We start from the raw sequence: 17,710 nt of genomic DNA on the forward strand, positions 1-17,710 counted from the left end.
TTGTTGCTTCATACCGCATGCATACTTTTATATTTCATACGCCATCTATATAATGCCGCAACTATAGAAGAGACTACCGGACAGGTTGATGATCTCCAAGATCCGCCAAGTAGTCTATGCAGTAGGCCCCCTTTCAAAGAAGAGCTTCATTATCTTCTTATGGTCTAATTAGTCTCGTTTAGGTGAGGAACACCGCTGAGACCAGGTGTTTCAGGTTCAGTCTTGGTATGTTTATCATCTGAGCCAGAATTATCAGAGACCCGTCTTTCAAGACCTTTTCCAGCGTTTCTTCGTTTAGCAGCTGCTGATTCTTTAGTAGCCCAGGCGATTTTACCATTTTCTGTTGTTGGGTATTTAAAGGTTGTTCTACCTTCTTTCCATCTGAGGTAAATAAGGGTAACCATGATAAGAATCCAGTAGAATACGTATCCAAGAATAGTTCCAATAGTAGCAGTGTTATCTATACTCCACTTTATCAGTAATCTATATTAGGCAAGTATAGAATATCACACAATAGGGAGGGGACTCACTCCAACCGAAAATAGCATTGAAAATTTGCCAACCACCATTTGTAGTTGGGGAACCGGTCTCAGGATTTCCATATGTCAAATGCCAAACATTACCAGCAACTTGGTAACTTCCAGGTCCATCACCAGTCTCAGCAACATCACCACCTACACCTTTAGCAAATCGATAGTATTGGAAAAATCCAATACCCTTTGAGAAGAGTCCTGCGCCGATTAGGAAAAGGAAAGAGGTTGATCCAACAAGGAACCAATGTAGGGTAGCGGTAGATCCAGTTCGGTAAATTGCGTAACCTGTATTTCGATATGTTGTAGTCAACATTTTTTGATTTTCAGGGAAAATTGACTTGAGTGAACTTACCAACGACAAGACCCGCAATGATACCAACAATGACAGCAATGGGAATGGAAACAGCTTCGACATTAAGGGAAACCTAATGATGACAGTAAATCAGCTGCGTGTAATCGAAAATAGATATGTAATTAAACTTACACCTCCTACAAAGACTACAGCTTCAAGACCTTCTCTCAAAACGGTGATAAACGGTAAAATGAATAAAGCCCATTTACCACTTCTAGCTTCTCTCTTATCCTTTTCAGTCTCCTCAGCAGAAGCTTGCATTTTAGCTTGTGATTTATCGAAAGCAGCAGCAAGCTTTAATCTCCACTTGATTCTTGATTTATCCATTTTTAAGAAAGCGATACCCATAACGTAGATGATAATAGCAGCAATAATCGAGAAGATACCTTCCCAAATTTGTTCTGTTTTTGCCCATAAATCATTGAGCTTGGTGTAAAACTATTTTGCAGAAACATTTTAGTCTCGCAACCTTGCGTATGCATTGAATACCGATTTGAACTTATGATGACTACTCACCACCGCGATGAAAGCAGCACCAATAGCTAAGGCCAATAAGAATCCAACAGCGGTACCGGCCCAAATTTGAATTCTCATCCTTTTAATCAATTTCCTTCGCCTATCCGAGTTATCGGTGGGACTAGCATTATCATCGTCGATAGAAGTACTGCTTGACGACAATTTTCCAGTCAACATCAATTGTTCAACGAAGGAAAGCAATACCGATACGATGATTGCGGCTTCGATCGTCTCTCCTATTATATCCGTAAGGAATTTGGTCAGTAACTTCACCTGTGGATTATATCAGGTACTATATCAAAGCTATGTACTCACGGAAGACGATGAAGAAAATGGGTACGTTGAAATACTGGTGACCCATCTTCAAAGATATTTGTTCCTAGTAAATCACTTCAAGTAATTCTTTTTGGACTTGAAGCAAATTCAGTAATGATTTGTTGCGAAGAGATTCGAGAATCAACCTGTCTTTTTAGACAATATCGTTTTTTTATCAGATATGAAAAAAGTATGTAATATTTAAAAATGCCTCACCTTGATATGTTTTCTTGTTCCACTTTCTACGGCCTAAGGCTTTTCTTCTTCAATCATCCTGTTCAGCCGATATGATTTTTTTTTGACTGTTATCTGATTTGATTAAATCCCATCCGAATTTTTCCTTCAAATAGTATAAAATCGCATTATCGGACCCGATATCAGATACGCTAACGTTCGTTTGATACACGATTTGAAAATAAAATAAAAAATAATGAAATATAATTACATGGCGTAAAAAAGGGTTAAAGAAGAACGTGCCTGATTAACCTTTTCGTAGGAAAGAGAGAAAGAGAGACCTCGTTTACTTCGTTTGGAGCATCTCTTAAAAGCTATTTTCGTATATCCCCTTTTCCTTGGTTTTTGTATTTTGATGCCGTAAATCCTTACTCAAGGTGAAGAGGTATTTAAATTCATAAAGTGAGAACCCCCCTCAGGATTGGCCTTTCACAACTGGCTCCACTACCTTCTGTGCATGGTGGTCATGTATTAGGATCGGTGAATTGTGATTTCCGTTGACTAATCAGATAAAGAAATATATCCTTGTGACTGATTATCCGTCTCGTGAGAAAAGGAAACTGACGGGATGAGCCGGACGCAAATTTGGTCAGATGATCAGAATGGTATTCGATTTGTTCTAATCAGATAACTACGGCCGATACCGCTTAATTTCCCACCCATAGAGAAAGGAAGCGAATTAAAAGTTATGTTCAATTATATGAAAAAGGGGCAAGGGGGGAGAAAGCATTGGCGAAGTGTATTTTCGGCTCATAGGGCCCGACCGCGGATTCAAATCCTATTCCAGATCTCTCTCTTAGGGGGGCGAAATAACGGTCCGGAAGAACACGCACTAAAAGTATCCAAGTGGTCATTAATCGTTCCTTACTTCCTTGGCTAGCTATCAGATAACAACGAATAATACCAATTGCCAATTACCGTTTTCCTTTTCAGACTAAATTTTATTCAGTAGGATAATTATACCCTGAAATCGAGTAAAAAGAAAAAATGCGTATCTGATTAAAATTATGAACGCCTCCTCCTTCACGATTAATTTTTAAAAATTCAACGAGAATGACGATGAGTGAAAGGATAAAATGCCATGCATACATCCGCCTTGTACCTTCGGCCGGTAACTATTTTATCGAATTTCATTTTAACTCTCACTTCACTTCCAAGAGAAAAAAAAGTTTTATGGTTTCGGAACATCGGATGCTTCGAAGCATAGAAGACTAAAAAACCCTTCTTATCGGTCGATAGAAATTACCATCATTCGAATTCACTTTGTAGTCAAAAGTAAACACCATAGCCAAAATATAACATCTCAACCTTATTTTCTGTTACTTAAGCTTCGACTGTCAGATTCACACATACATTAGATACGATCAAGAATTATCCAAACAGAGGTGTTGGAAAGATGACACGATTCGCAAATCTGCTTTCTGCAGTAACACTGGCTGGTGGATTAGCCAGAGCCGCAACTATAGAACATTGGTGGAATATCACTTATACTACAGCTAATCCCGATGGAGTGAGTGTGATTACGATAACTCATCAAATCGAGTATTTTGCTAACTCCTTACCTGACAGCTGCAAGAAAGAAGGGTAATTGGTGTTAACAATTCATGGCCGTGAGTTCATGAAACCTGCTGATATCAACAAGGACTAACGATTACGCTAGACCACCCATGCTCACTGCGACCCAAGGGGATGTACTTATTGTTCATGCTACCAATGGTTTGGGAGATGATAAAGTTGGTACCGCTTTACATACTCATGGAATGTTTTTCAATGGTTCAAATTGGGCAGATGGAGCTGTAGGAACAAATCAATGTCCAATCCCAAATGGTTATACAATGGATTATTTGATAAATACGACTTACCAAACTGGTACTTACTGGATTCATGGTCATCATGAAGGTCAAAATACCGACGGTTTACGTGCTCGTAAGTTTTCCCCTTATAACTATTGATGAATTGAATGAAACAACTTGCTGAATGGCTTGATTTGTTTTATAGCCTTTGTCATTTCCCCTCAAAATCAAACTGGAAGATCAGATAACGTTACTTGGGATGAAGAATACACTCTGGTAGTTTCAGATTGGTATCATGATGAATATCCAGATTTGATCAAGGACGAATTTTTGACTTGGACTAACCCTACTGGTGCTGAACCTGTACCAAGTAAGTCAGATTACTTCTGTGAATCATGGATTTTGCTAATGCTTTTATGACTACTATAGAATCCGCTGTTTGTTATGTTGCTAAGAACGGTTCTTATCTTCATTCCAATGAAGATTTGTCGAAAGGTGTTGGAGTAAGCGACGATGCTGAAATCGCTTTCGAAGCTGGAAAAACATATAAAATCCGCATTGTCAATACGGGTACTTTGGGAAGTAAGTAGACTATCAAATTTCGTTTTGAATTCTTTGATTTAAAATTTACAGATTGTTTTGGTCAAAATAGTGTTCTGGATTAAAATGGATCAACATCAAATGAAAATTATCGAAATGGACGGTATTGAGATGGAACCATATCCAATCGACGTTTTAACTGTATCTGTTGCTCAAAGATATTCAATTTTGGTCGAAGCATTAAACACTACCGGTACAAATTACGCTATGATGATAATGCAAGATACAGATATGTACGATCTTGTACCAGATGATTTACAACTTAATAATACTATTCAAATTACCTATGATTCAAATGCATCAAAAGCACAAGCTGTAGAAACTGGTATTGATGATATAACAACTTTTAATGATACTCAATTACACCCTGTTCTTAAAAATGAACTTTTACAACCTAATGTCAAATTTGAGTTGAATGCTTATTTCGATGTGAGTTTATATTCATCTCGAAACTTGAATATGTTTTACTAATTTTGAGTATTAGACTTACGATGATGGTACCAACCGAGCATCTTGTAAGTTTTTCAAATATCCGATATGACTTTGAATTTCACAATGCTAAGGTTTTTGAGAAATTTAGTCAACAATATAACTTATCAAATGCCAATGGTTCCTTCAATGTTAACAGCAGCTTCAATGGGTCAAGATGCTTATAATACAGCTGTTTATGGAGCTCAAACAAATGCTTTCGTATATAAACAAGGTGATATTGTAGAATTAACAGTATTTAATTGGGATGCCGGTTTCCATCCATTCCATTTCCATGGGTAAGTCTATCTCCTTTTTTCTGTAATTTAAATTGTATATTTGTTGACAATTTGAAATTTGAAATATAGTCACGAATTTCAAATTGTTCATAAATCATTTGATGTAACTTCAGATGATAGAATAATTAATCCTTTAATTGATGAAAATCAAACAAATCCAGCAAGAAGAGATACAATTGTAATTCCACCTACAGGTAGTGTTACATTAAGATTTAGAGCAGATAATCCAGGTGCATGGATGTTCCATTGTCATGTAAGTTCACTGTTCTTTATTTTGGAAAAGGAAAAACAAATGAATCATTATGCTAATATATTTTAATGGAATTTTAATATAGATTGATTGGCATTTATCTTCAGGTTTAGCAGCAATTTTTATTGAATCATTAGATGTATTTCAATCAACGAATGAAACAATTAATGAAGTTCCTCAACAAATTTATGATCAATGTAAATTTTGGAATACACCAACAAGTGGAAATATTGTTGGTAAATTTTCAACAACAGATTTCAAAGGTCAACCATATGGACCTTTCCCTGTAAAAATGGGTTGGACTTCAAAAGCCATTGGTGCTTTAGCAGGATGTATAATTACTGTTTTATTAGGTATTTCAACTATTATTTGGTATGCTTCTGGTGAATTAAATGAAAATGAATTAGAAGAAGAAGTTAAATTTAAATTAGCTTCAAAAGAAAAGAAAATTCCTATTTGGAAAAGAGTTTTACCTAATAAAAGTGGTTAAATTTTTCATAAGCAATTTATATAGGGAAAAATATAGCGTCGAATGAATAATATATAGGTTCATGATATGTCATCTGCAATACCGCAAAATTCAATGCAAGAGAAATACTATAATCCAATGATATCTTACAGAAACTGATATTTATATTTGTATGATGAGCCAAATGAAAATCGAAACCGAAATCATCCCTCATCACCTTCTCATCTAAGCCAATCTGAAATTAAATTGCCTACTTTTGCTTCCCAATCTTGTGCATCTCTTCTAATACATCTAAAATGGTACTAGCACTCCAAGCTTGAGTATTACATGAATCGTAACAGAATGATCCGTCTACGCAATCGCCCAACAAAGTCAGCTCTCATACAAACATCCGAATATGCAATAACCGAGAAGCCGAAAAGGAGATAAAGCAAAAAGCGAGTTAAACGAGAGATCAACGAATTGGAGGAAACGCTAAAATAGCGTAGGAAAATAGGAACATGAATCCCGGCAAGCTCGGCCGATTACAGCTAAGAGACTTACTACTGTTTGACAATTCAGGTAAGCCTCTCCAAGGATCTTGGTCAATATGTTGAGCTTGATGTTGAAGTATATTAGAGATATAATGCATCGTTCGGGTTGCATCCTTCGACGGGGCCAGAGATATCAGTACATCGCGGCCGACTATCGTTTTCGGCCTCGGACTCACTTTTTTACCTTCACCTGCTATTCGGTCGAATTTCAGATATGCCATCAAGAACCATCCTGATGGGAATCCCCATTCGGGACCTTGGTGATACTAGCGACATTGGCACACATTAGCATCGATTTTGTCAACCGCCAGTAGTGTGATTGAATGACTCACGTTCCACCCCTTGGCGATAGCTTGATCATGACCATCATTGGAATTATCATAGTCACCTCGGTACTGGCTGTCAGATGGATCGAGTGTCTTGAATCCCAATGGGCCTCTAAGCACAGCATCGGCAATTTGGAGTGCACCGATCGCACGCTCTGGTGTGAAGAGCTCGGGAGCTACGATCATAGGTAAGGTGTAGTTACATCGGAGCTATTGCTGTTCATCAGTCCTTACATTCTGCAACATCTCAAAATTCGAGATTGGACCGGGGGGAAAGTATGACTGGACTCGTATACTTACTTGATAATCTGACCATTCTCGATCTTTTGGTGTTCCATAAACATCCTTGTAAATACCTCTTCTGTTGACCATATCAGGGTTGATATCATGGTCGACATCTTCAGCAGGATCAGAAGGAATGTAATAACACTTCTCGAAAGATGCTTGGATAAGATCGGCCCATTCTTTGTATGTGACAGTACGGGTCTCGCCTTTGACTGCAATTGATTTAAAACAATCAGCAATGTGCCTTTCATCGCCTTGAAAACACTCATAAAGATAGCCTCGGGGCCTCGGGTTGTGAAACTCACTATTAGCTTTGACGCCTTTATATGGCCATTTACCCTGTTTAGCTAAACCATCAACCCAGGTCAAAGTACTCTTGAGTAAACCTGTAATTTCAACTGGTGCACCATCTCGAGGAGTAGCCGGTAATCCTTTGTTTCCAGCTTTGTCGGACGAGCCCATCTTGTCCATCCAAGTACTATAAAGAGGAACGATCGTCATTAGTAACCTGGTCAATCCTAACAGCAAACGTAATAGTAAGCATCAACGCTTCGCAACGTACCCGCAATTATACCTGTTTCCACCAAAGATAATTCCAGTCTCCCAATCAACCCAAATCTTTTGGTTGAAACCTTCATCTTTCATGTCCATATCGAGGTTGGGACCGGCCTGATACATCTCCAAATGTGAGCTCGTGATTGCAACAGTGTCCACCGCCTTGGAGCTGTACTCACGTTGTATTCTCTGAACTCGATACCTTGAGCATGTCTTTGCAAGATCTCTTGAACCAATTCCGCAACTGTACTTTCATAAGCGAAAGCTTTGGGAGAATCCCATTCGACCCAGGTATCATCGGCAGGGAACCTTCTTTTCACTTTATCGTTCAATAAAGCTAATCCATTAGGACACATCTTGGTGTAGTCCTGAATGTTTTGGCAGAACCACCCTATATACGAAGCGGTCAGCATGGGTGAAATCGGATTAATTTACCATTGATCTACGATCATGTGTAAGTGAAAGTGAAAGTGGAAGGTTGCTCACATGGTCCATCTCGACAATTGTATCGAGGAGTCTTAGTCGAGTCCAGCAAATTAGGGATCAAACCATGCTTGAGGGTACTTCCGAACGAAAGAATATGATCTCTGGCTCCAGTGAAGTTACCAGTTGTTAAGAAAAGACCTCTGAGAGAGATGAACTACGATAAAGGCAATCATCAGCTCTCTTCCTTCGTTTCGATCGAATCGCCACGCAATCCTCGCAAAAGCTCTCTTTTTAAGATACTGTAATCGAAAGACAAGTGAGAATAAGGTGATCAAACTCACTACATCTCGACCCCAGCATCTTGCCCATCCAGCCGCGAAATGTGGTAAACCAGCTGCAAGTGATGCAACGGGTTTAGATGGATTTATAGAAGCAGATTTTACCAATCCGTACATCTGTACTGAACAGAGAGCTAAATCATGTGTGAAGGAATGACCTTCGGATATGAATTCAGAACATTGTTCAACTACTGCTTTTCTAGCAGCTTTGTATGCAGTGTAAATCACTAAAGCGAAATATTTCGGTCTCATGAATGCTGGACAAGTCGTTTTGATCAGATCGAATCGTTCTTTTAACCATTTATGAGGTGTCGATAAATTTGGTAAATCTGCGAAATACCTATTTGACGTGTCAATACGTCAGCAAACCAACGTGAGATTCGTGGTCATCATGCTTGGACTGGCAGCAAGAGCCAATCCCTGGAAGAGATGATAACTCACTTCTCCAATCTGCCCAGAACGTAATCTTGAGCCCAAGTACCCTCTCTCAAGTGGGCACAAAGTGGATGACCAAGATCGTTGTTCTTCATAATCTCCCTCAGAGGATGCATCCATCCTTCTAGACCACAGTATACGAGGGTGCCACAGTTGGGGATGGTATATGTTCCATCACCGCCTGTCGCATCTCGTTCTTCACCATCGGCTCTGTGGAGTACCACATTCAAGTCCACCAAATCCAGATCAGAGAAGGCTTCGTTGGCCCCTGATTGGATCTTTGCGTCGAGATCCGGTGAGATATCCTACATGCATCAAGAAGTCTCAGTCACTTATGCATTCAGATTGCTGTCGACGTCTTCCTTGCTGCAAGGAGAGCTGGAGAGTAAACTTACGCTCATCGAGGTCTCAAATACCATGATGCTACCCGGATCAAATCTATCGGGGATAGTGACCTCACTGTAATGTCCATCATTGTCCTGACCTTCGTTGATAGGAGGTTCAGCTATTTCTGTAAGTATTGATGGAATACCTTTATGCGTTTTAGGATCAGATCTCCATTGTGAGAAATCGGTCGAGATGGAAGCTCCGAAGAGATATGAGATGTTGGTTCGGGAGAGCTTGATGGGTTTGACTAAATAGCAATTCGAGAATCAGCATTCTGAGATCGCCAAAAACCCGTGATTGGTATCTAAACAAAAGCGCGGAAAGAATACGCACTCCATCCTCTACCCTCGAAACCCTTGAAGGCACAGTGTGCCACCAACATATATCCCTTATGCGTGATGGGATGCACTCTATGGATCATAATATATTGGCCCTCTTCATGGACATGTCCTTCGGTGTATCCCTCTTCCATCATTTGAGTATGTAAGTGATTCAACACTCTCTTCACCTTTCCGATACCATTCTCCGTCTTAGCATCTGCAATTTCGTATAGTCTGTTGTCAGTGACCAAGTCGAGTAATTTGGGATATAGATCATCGAATCCTTTGTTTGAGCCGAGAGCTGCTCTTGAGAAGGTAACCAAAGCTCCTGTAGACAAAGCATCTTCTGCAGTCCGTTTATCGAATGGAGATTGATTATCGTGGGTCAAGTCGTAGAATACGGCGTGAGGCACTGATCCTTGTAGGGGAGTAACAATGCAAGGCCTGGCAGCTCCTTTACCGAATGGGGGTGACAGCTCGTCGCTTGATGACAGACAGGCAGCGTCCATAGATCCTGTCACGAACAATGTCAGCTCCGACCGTTTTTCTCTGCTACCACATAGCTCACCAACTGGTTTACCAAGTCCAAATCGCCAAAGCCTATCGATGTTCAATAATCAGCGAGCGAATCTTGACCTTTCCAAGGATTTGCACCACTTGTTTCATACTCGATGCGGAGTTACTCACAAGTCTGCGAAGTTCTTGACATCATGACCGTTATACGCTTCTCTAACCAAAGAATTGATACCCAATTCTCTGACGAATTTCAAGTCCATCTCTGACGACCCAGTGAATAATTCAGCCATGATATACAAATTAGGGTTGATTCGTCTACCAGCGTCGATGACAGCTACACCAAGCTCAAGAGGGGTTGAATGACAATTGTCTAATCTGAATCCGTCAAAGGTAGCAGCGAGCAATTCAGTGTATTTGATCATGTGAGACCATAACCAAGGATTGTCTTCTGGCTTTTTACCGTATCGCAATTTGACACAATCATCCCATACAATCACTTGTCTTCTAATGTACGCTTTAGAGGGGTACTCGGCAAAGTTCTTTAAGGGGTCAGCTCCCCACATCCAACCATTATTTGCTAATGCCAAAGACTTTTTGGGATGTTTTGAAGTAGTTCCGTTGGAAGGTAATCGTGTAAAGTATTTCTCCACTAACGGTCGTCTATAATAAGTAGAATCAGCTTTGGCCAGCTTCTACCAGGGCACAAAGTAGCCCGAAGAACTCACTCTTCCGTGATAGCTCCTAATTTAGGTCCGCCATCTTCAATTCTAGTAAATCTTAATCGACCCACAATTCCGTCTATGGCAGAATTGACATCATCGTTACATTCCGAGTAAAGGTCCACATTGAGAACATCAAGGATTTCACCCCATTTCTTAGCTTGATTTTCCGGGGATTCGTGGGGGAAAGCAGTCTGTACAAACCCAGCAGCGATATCAGGTTGAACTCTTGAGCAGTACCTTGATGAATAAGCCTTGTAATTATCGATCATACCAGCTTCGTTCTTGAAGACTTCGGCTAATTGACCGACAGATTGTTGAGCGGACAAATTAGAGCCTCCCCATTTTTTGGGACTGGGTGAATTCTGTAAGAGGGATGAGCCGACTTCAGAGACAGAAGATCGGACATCGAACACGTAAAATTCCCATAATTTCGCATCGTCAACCGCTTTTCTCATTGCGGGGATGAGTCGTTGAAGATCATCTTCTGAGTTTAGTGTAGTCGGGAGACCCAATGAGGAAAGGTTGGCAGAGAGGGCAAGGATGGCATCTTCGAGCTCTACTGCTGGGGCGAGATGAGGAGTATTGTGAGGTGAGTAACCTGGAGACAAACAAATTTCAGCTCTTTGAGATCCATTTGAGAATGGTTGTACCAGAGATTTTATCGAGAGCGAGATGAAATGATTTACTGACCAGCTTCAGGATGTTGTTCCAACCAAGGACTATCATAAGCCATATGATTAAGCACAACGTCCGTTATACTACCAAGACCATATTGCTCCTTGGCTTGTTTAACAACTTTGGATATCTCAGAATTGCCGCCGTCTTTTGCAGAATTGTTTACTAAAATAGCTTGATCATAAGATAATTGATCTTTGATGGAATATGGAGATCCGGATAGACCGCGTTGTTGTAAAGGAGCCCAATGAAGCATATTATATCCTCTTCGGGACGATTCCTCAAAGATCCCATCCCACTCGTTGGATTTACCTAACCATTTAGCTAAAACCGATAATATGATTAAGCCGTCCAAAGAAACATTTGTGGATTTAGGTAGGATTGCTCCACCTGCTGAATTGGATAAAGGACTAGTAGAAGATGGGAAGAATGGCGTTCTTGCGGGTAAGGATATTATAGGATCAACGTTGAAATATCCTTTTCGACCGGTAATTCTAGGTGAAGAGGGTGTAGGACCGTCATATTCAAGATAGTAGCAGAATGCACCTGGTGCGGAGATGGGTAGGTCGATTTGAACTGGTCTGAAGAGCAATCAAGCAAAGTCAGTAGCTAGACATTTTAGTGGAATTTAAAACCTCATACGAACTTGGACAAATCAGTAGGTAATCTCCTTTCTTTCCATTCTCCTCTTTGGAAAACACCACCATCCATGGGGAAATCAGATTTCAAAACGCCGTTTTTAGTCACGTTTGTACCGGGTCGAATTGAAAATCGTAAAATATATGGTCGTACTGGAGGGGGCAAGCGGATGTACTATGAGGCCACGTAGAAATCGTTAGCATGTGGTATGAAAGGCAGTTACCATATTCACGTAAGCTTAGCATAGTAGAATACTCACATCTTTACCTTCTCCAGGTCCTCCGTCATTCTCCAAAGCTAATTCCCAGACTTGAACAGGCTTTCCATCGCTCTCACCGCTAAAGAAAGCTATAGCTTCATCTTGAGGAGTTTTAGGTGTTTTAGTGGCCTCAGCATGATCACCATTGGTACCATTAGTAAGGGGAATCTTGATGCTAGTAGGTTTGAGAGACACCATTTCTTTCCGTCTGTGATTTCTATGTGTTTATGCCAGGTATAGAAATAAAAGGACAAAGACAAGGTATACGTGGACAGATAGTCAGACTATCAAAGGAAGATGATTATCTAAGGGAGAAGTTATATAGCTACAGATGTTGTTTTATCACTTTCAAAAGAGGGTGATGTGTCGATATTGGGACAGGTATAGTGAGTCTGAATGCAGGATAGAGTTTACCAGTATGAAAAAGAGAACAAATTGAATGAATGAATTGACTTTTTGGATATGGATGGGTTGTCACTGACTTTTATGAATTGACCCATTTATTCAGGGAAATCAAACCTGAAGAATGACGTGGTGGCGTGTTTATCTATCTAATTATGCTAAATGCGGGCCTGCATCAACAACAAACGTGGACTACACGGTGCTCCGTGCTCTTAACATCACCTAGACAACCGGGGCTTGAAGGGGGTCTCAAAGTTAAGCCCATATACAATCACCGATTATATATATATTTCATTATTATAGTCAGCCGGAATCACGATACTATACGCCAAAGCCGAACCGAAAAGTGGTACTATCACCTGACTCATAGTTGGTGATATCGAATATTCAAACAAAGACTAATTGATCATCAATATATCTAGCAATTCAGCCTCTTTGTCGAACACTTGAATTTACAAAACCTTCATCGATCGTGCTACAATCGAAAGCGAAGAAAGGACAATGCCAAGCATTCCTTCATTTTTGAAATCAAAATCTAAACCACCTCAACCAATAACAACATATTACCTATCTTCTCCTTCTTCTTCATCATCAACCTATGATACTCTTTTACGACCTATACCACCTCCAAATAGTCCACAAACTATACCACGAGATACATTAATCTTTTCATTTACTCATCCTCCTCTTTCTAATTCACAAGCTACTTCATTTTTTTTAGAATGTATACCTGATCCAATTGGATTCTTATATCATTCTTCTTCATTTATTTCTAAAAATTTAATATTAAATGAAAAACCTGAAGAAATAGAATGGAGACATCAATTAATTACACTTGAACTTGAAAATAAAGATGGATTAGCAGCTACTTCAGGTGGTAAAATAAGTATAAGTTTGAAATGGGTTGAAGAAATTTTAAATCAAGTTAAAAAAGGTAATAAAACTTATGAAAATTCCATTAAAGAATTTAAAGGTGTTTGTAAGTTTTTTTTAACCAAACAAATGAATTATAAAAAATCCCTTTATCATAATTTGCTAATTAATACAAATCATAAAACAGTACTTCATGAATTAGTACATACTATACAACATGATGGATTTGGTAGTACACCTGGATGGTTAATTGAATCAATAGCAGATTATATTAGATTACAAGCTAATTTAAATCCAGATCATTGGAGAAAAAGTGGTTCTGGAAATAAAGAAAAAGGTTATGAAGATGGATATGATATTGGTGCTAAATTTTTACAATGGTTAATAGGTATTGAAGAACCTGAAGAAAAATCACAACGAGATCAGTTGAATGTAATTCAAGCTATACCTATACAAAATACTTTATCTCGAAATAAGACTACCACAACTACTACTACTACTGATCAAATCTCTCAACCCCAACCTACTCAATATCCTCTTTCTTCTACAGAAGAGGAAAAACTACCGGCTATACCACCAAATAAACCTTATAGACCAGGACCTTTTCCTGATTTAGTGAAATTAATAGATAGCAGATTGAATTACGAAAAATGGCATGATAATTGGTGGGATGAGCTTACAGGTTTGACTTTAGATGAACTGTGGCGAGAGTATTTGAGATATTATGGAAGATGAAGATGATTCTGTGTATTACGATAGTTAGCAGTGTTTGTTGTAATATCAAACAGGGTTGTATCAAAGTCTCAAATGTTGATGATCTAAAATGCATTAGTACCATGACAACATGTTGTATTGACTGTGCCACGATCGTGCCGAACTTTGCTATTCATACAAGATGATATGCTATCCTCGCATGCTGAAACCATTCACATCTTCAAACTCTGCTAAATCTCATTTCATTTTTTGCGTCGCATTTCACAATGACTCAAGCGCTAGGGATAAGAAAGGATCGAAGATAATCTTCCTTTTGTATCATGTCCAAACAGTATACGTGACATCGTTAATCAAGTGTAAGAGAAATTAACTCAAAGGAAGCGATTCGTGGCGATTTTTATTCTAATTTAGACATTTTATCCTACTATAAATGATTGATTTCATCAACTATTCTCTTTCTCAGAAGAAGATAATTGTATAATAAACCTCTTAAACAATTTATTTCTTGAAAATAAAAAGTAAAATAAAATTAACTTATACGCTCATTAGAAAAAAAAAACTTAAGAAACTGAAATACACTAAAGCTTTTAATATGATATTTTTCCCATCAAATTTCTTCAATCTCTTACCTCTTCTTCTCCTTGGTATAAAAGCTAATGTCATTCCTCAAAACTACGGTTCTTCTTCAAGTTGTTCTTCAACTTACAATTCAATTTCAATTCCTATATCCTCTCTTTCTAGCGATACATTGTCATATCAAACCACTTCGAAAACATGTAGTTGTCATCATTCTACAAGTTCAACTATAACCACATCTAGTTGTACCAAACATACTTCATATGCTGATTCATCTAATACATTAAGTGAAAATGTACCAATAGTAACTATTACAAGTATAATCACAAGGACTAGATCTGATTATTCTGAAACGACTTCTGTATAATACCGATAATTCTGATTCAAGTGATAGTTAGATAGTAACAACAATAACAACAACAACAACAACAACAATAACAGTAGTAATAATGATAATAATAATAACATTTCAAATGATAAATCACCTTATGGAGATAATTCGACAAAAACTACAATAAATCCAATTACACAAAGTAATCAAGGATCAATCTTCACAACAGTAAGCTCTACCACATCAACATCAACATCAACATCAACATCAACATCAACATCAACATCAACATCAACATCAACATCAACATCAACATCAACATCAAACAAAGTAAATTCAACACAATTAGGAAGTTATAAATTATATAAAAAGTGAATTTACAGAAGTTAAATCAAATTCAAATAATAATCCATTTTTATGGAAAAGGTCAAGAGAATGGTTTTTAAATTTTAATCAAAATTTATAAAAAAGAAATATTTGATTTTAAAAATGTATCAACCTAGAAATTTAACTAATGAAAATAACAAAAACAAAAATGAAAATGAAAATACTGATGATGAATTTTATAAACTTGCTTCACCAACTGCTTCTTTTAAAGTAAATTTTATTTTTAGAAAAAAATAAATGATCAAAAAATTTAAATATATATTTAATTTGTCAATCGCTGATTTCTTGGAAAATAATAATAATTAGTGTATTGCAAGTGTTATTTCTTCTCCTACTTCAATTTATCAAGTTACTATAAATGTTTATAAAAACTAATATTCCAATTGCAACTGGACCTGCAGTTTTGAAATGTTCATCTGAATTATCAACTTCTGCATTAACAACAAAGATTAATCATAAATCGGAATCTACTGCTCCGCCTATAATTATAAGACGATCAAGAGTTTTACCACGATCTAATTGTTCCTTCGAATTACTAGGTGAACGTCGATTCAGTGTGAGAAGCTGTCTAGTATAGAGTTATGTTCAGAATACAGATATCAATATGAAATGTATAATTATATATGTCAATAAATATCTCGTTTCTTAAAAGTTGGATTCACGTTGGATCACTTTTCAATACATTACAATTAAAATTACAATTGCATACGATCTTACTAAGTATGACTGTCTTAAGATGCAGTGAAGAAGTAAATTTTAACGAGAGATTATGCTCATCATTTTTGGTATACTGGTACACGTTGTAAATCAATGACCCATCTTCGAAATTCATTTATTCCAGAGTTATATGCACTACCTCCAGTAATTCGAGGTTATATTCTTGCCATTGCTTAGGAAATATCAGTCAGAAACAACACTCACACTGATGGAATTCTTCATTTGCATTAATCGATATTTGCAAGATAACATCTTACCAGATGATAGCCATCCGAGAACTGAGGCACGCAATTCAGGTGTAAATCAGTACACAAGTATTCTGAAATGGTACTCTTCGAGCGTGAGTCTGGCACTTGACAAGATCGTGTCACAATGCTACATGCCATCAAAATCTTTGAAGCAAATCATTTCGTTTGGGTTCCATAATCATACATCATCGACATTCCAAACTCATATCATATATATTTATAAATATTTTATTCCAACCCATTTAAATTCCAAAAAGGGAAAACATAAATTGAAAATCAAAATATTTTTAAATAAATAGAATAAGCTTAGAAAGAGATGGCGGCACCCCTTTGTTTCTTATCACCACCAAGTTCGAAATGTTTGCATCGTTTAAGTGAAAGTTGGTGCTTGGTTTTGCAAGAAGTACATTCGAGTCTCAATACGACTTTCTTGGTCTGTTAAGAGTATGTGTTGATTTATCGGAGTTGAGATTGTTATTGATTTTATCATTGATAATCCATTATGAGATGAATAATATCGTTCAAAAAGAAAAATGGGAAGTTAACAAGCAAGAGATATGTCAGTCCAAGATACCGGCATAACAAGAACGTGAAACACAACTGACAGTCTTAGCTTTCTTGTGGAAAACTGGTTTGGTTTGACCACCGTAACCTGATTGTTTTCCTATAATATCCCAAGTATATTAGCGATCCTGATCCTTGACAGTCACATCTTCAATCTCCATATCACTGGTCCCCCGTCTACATCTAGCTTGACAAGCTCTCCTCATCCACAATATCGTGCATCCCTCTAATTTGTGTTTGATTCAAAGACTATCAACTCACGGTCGTATCGTCGTTTACCTTGAGCGGCAAGCGAATCTTTACCCTTCTTGTATTGGGTAACCTTGTGAGGGGTGTGCTTCTTACAAGCTTTTCCCTTGCAGTCTAGAGAGAAACGAGAGATCGTCAGTTTGTCGTAGGAGGATAATGATCGTGCGAAATAGATACTCACAGGTTCTTCGGGTCCTGTTGACAGATTCAGAATCAAGTTAGCTTTCATATTCCCATTTACATCTTAGCCAGTCCCCTTCAATCTCCTATCCTCGAATTGTATCGATCGCTATAGCCCGTCCTTCCTCCTGTCCTACCGACCTTCGTCACCGCAGAGAAAGATGAATACGTACTTGGGGCTAAGCAGAAAAAAATTCATCAGCATTTCGTTATACTAGACCGTC

General features: G+C 38.1%; 6 protein-coding genes across 6 annotated transcripts; 3 read left to right on the forward strand and 3 right to left on the reverse strand.

The window, feature by feature from the left end:
* Window positions 1–164: 164 nt before the first annotated feature.
* I206_102135 (uncharacterized protein) lies at window positions 165–1,762 on the reverse strand (the record flags this gene model as incomplete). Its single annotated transcript, XM_019158471.1, has 6 exons — window positions 165–460; window positions 531–818; window positions 886–958; window positions 1,018–1,323; window positions 1,402–1,637; window positions 1,717–1,762. The coding sequence occupies 6 exons, from the start codon at window positions 1,760–1,762 to the stop codon at window positions 165–167; spliced, it is 1,245 nt and encodes a 414-aa protein (XP_019008217.1).
* A 1,584-nt stretch (window positions 1,763–3,346) lies between these two features.
* Window positions 3,347–5,850, forward strand: I206_102136 (uncharacterized protein; the record flags this gene model as incomplete). Its single annotated transcript, XM_019158470.1, has 10 exons — window positions 3,347–3,460; window positions 3,520–3,560; window positions 3,611–3,876; window positions 3,949–4,113; window positions 4,173–4,325; window positions 4,396–4,772; window positions 4,828–4,858; window positions 4,924–5,110; window positions 5,180–5,363; window positions 5,446–5,850. The coding sequence occupies 10 exons, from the start codon at window positions 3,347–3,349 to the stop codon at window positions 5,848–5,850; spliced, it is 1,923 nt and encodes a 640-aa protein (XP_019008216.1).
* A 229-nt stretch (window positions 5,851–6,079) lies between these two features.
* On the reverse strand, window positions 6,080–12,443 carry I206_102137 (glycogen debranching enzyme; the record flags this gene model as incomplete). The annotated part of the gene is made up of 19 exons (XM_019158469.1): window positions 6,080–6,180; window positions 6,373–6,475; window positions 6,539–6,628; window positions 6,695–6,898; window positions 6,989–7,185; window positions 7,279–7,451; window positions 7,536–7,642; window positions 7,708–7,919; window positions 8,015–8,168; window positions 8,296–8,632; window positions 8,734–9,032; window positions 9,123–9,361; window positions 9,448–9,948; window positions 10,003–10,034; window positions 10,122–10,610; window positions 10,676–11,270; window positions 11,363–11,928; window positions 11,994–12,160; window positions 12,246–12,443. 19 exons carry the CDS (start codon window positions 12,441–12,443, stop codon window positions 6,080–6,082), a joined length of 4,764 nt encoding a protein of 1,587 aa, XP_019008215.1.
* Window positions 12,444–13,148: 705 nt separating this feature from the next.
* Window positions 13,149–14,255, forward strand: I206_102138 (uncharacterized protein; the record flags this gene model as incomplete). The annotated part of the gene is made up of 2 exons (XM_019158468.1): window positions 13,149–13,626; window positions 13,708–14,255. 2 exons carry the CDS (start codon window positions 13,149–13,151, stop codon window positions 14,253–14,255), a joined length of 1,026 nt encoding a protein of 341 aa, XP_019008214.1.
* A 571-nt stretch (window positions 14,256–14,826) lies between these two features.
* On the forward strand, window positions 14,827–15,516 carry I206_102139 (uncharacterized protein; the record flags this gene model as incomplete). Its single annotated transcript, XM_019158467.1, has 2 exons — window positions 14,827–15,114; window positions 15,205–15,516. 2 exons carry the CDS (start codon window positions 14,827–14,829, stop codon window positions 15,514–15,516), a joined length of 600 nt encoding a protein of 199 aa, XP_019008213.1.
* Window positions 15,517–16,799: 1,283 nt separating this feature from the next.
* On the reverse strand, window positions 16,800–17,535 carry I206_102140 (60S ribosomal protein L44; the record flags this gene model as incomplete). The annotated part of the gene is made up of 3 exons (XM_070202512.1): window positions 16,800–16,928; window positions 17,099–17,157; window positions 17,319–17,535. The coding sequence occupies 3 exons, from the start codon at window positions 17,533–17,535 to the stop codon at window positions 16,800–16,802; spliced, it is 405 nt and encodes a 134-aa protein (XP_070058613.1).
* Window positions 17,536–17,710: the final 175 nt, after the last annotated feature.

The sequence above is a fragment of the Kwoniella pini genome, chromosome 2 (assembly GCF_000512605.2).
Source record: "Kwoniella pini CBS 10737 chromosome 2, complete sequence".
NCBI lineage: Eukaryota > Fungi > Basidiomycota > Tremellomycetes > Tremellales > Cryptococcaceae > Kwoniella > Kwoniella pini.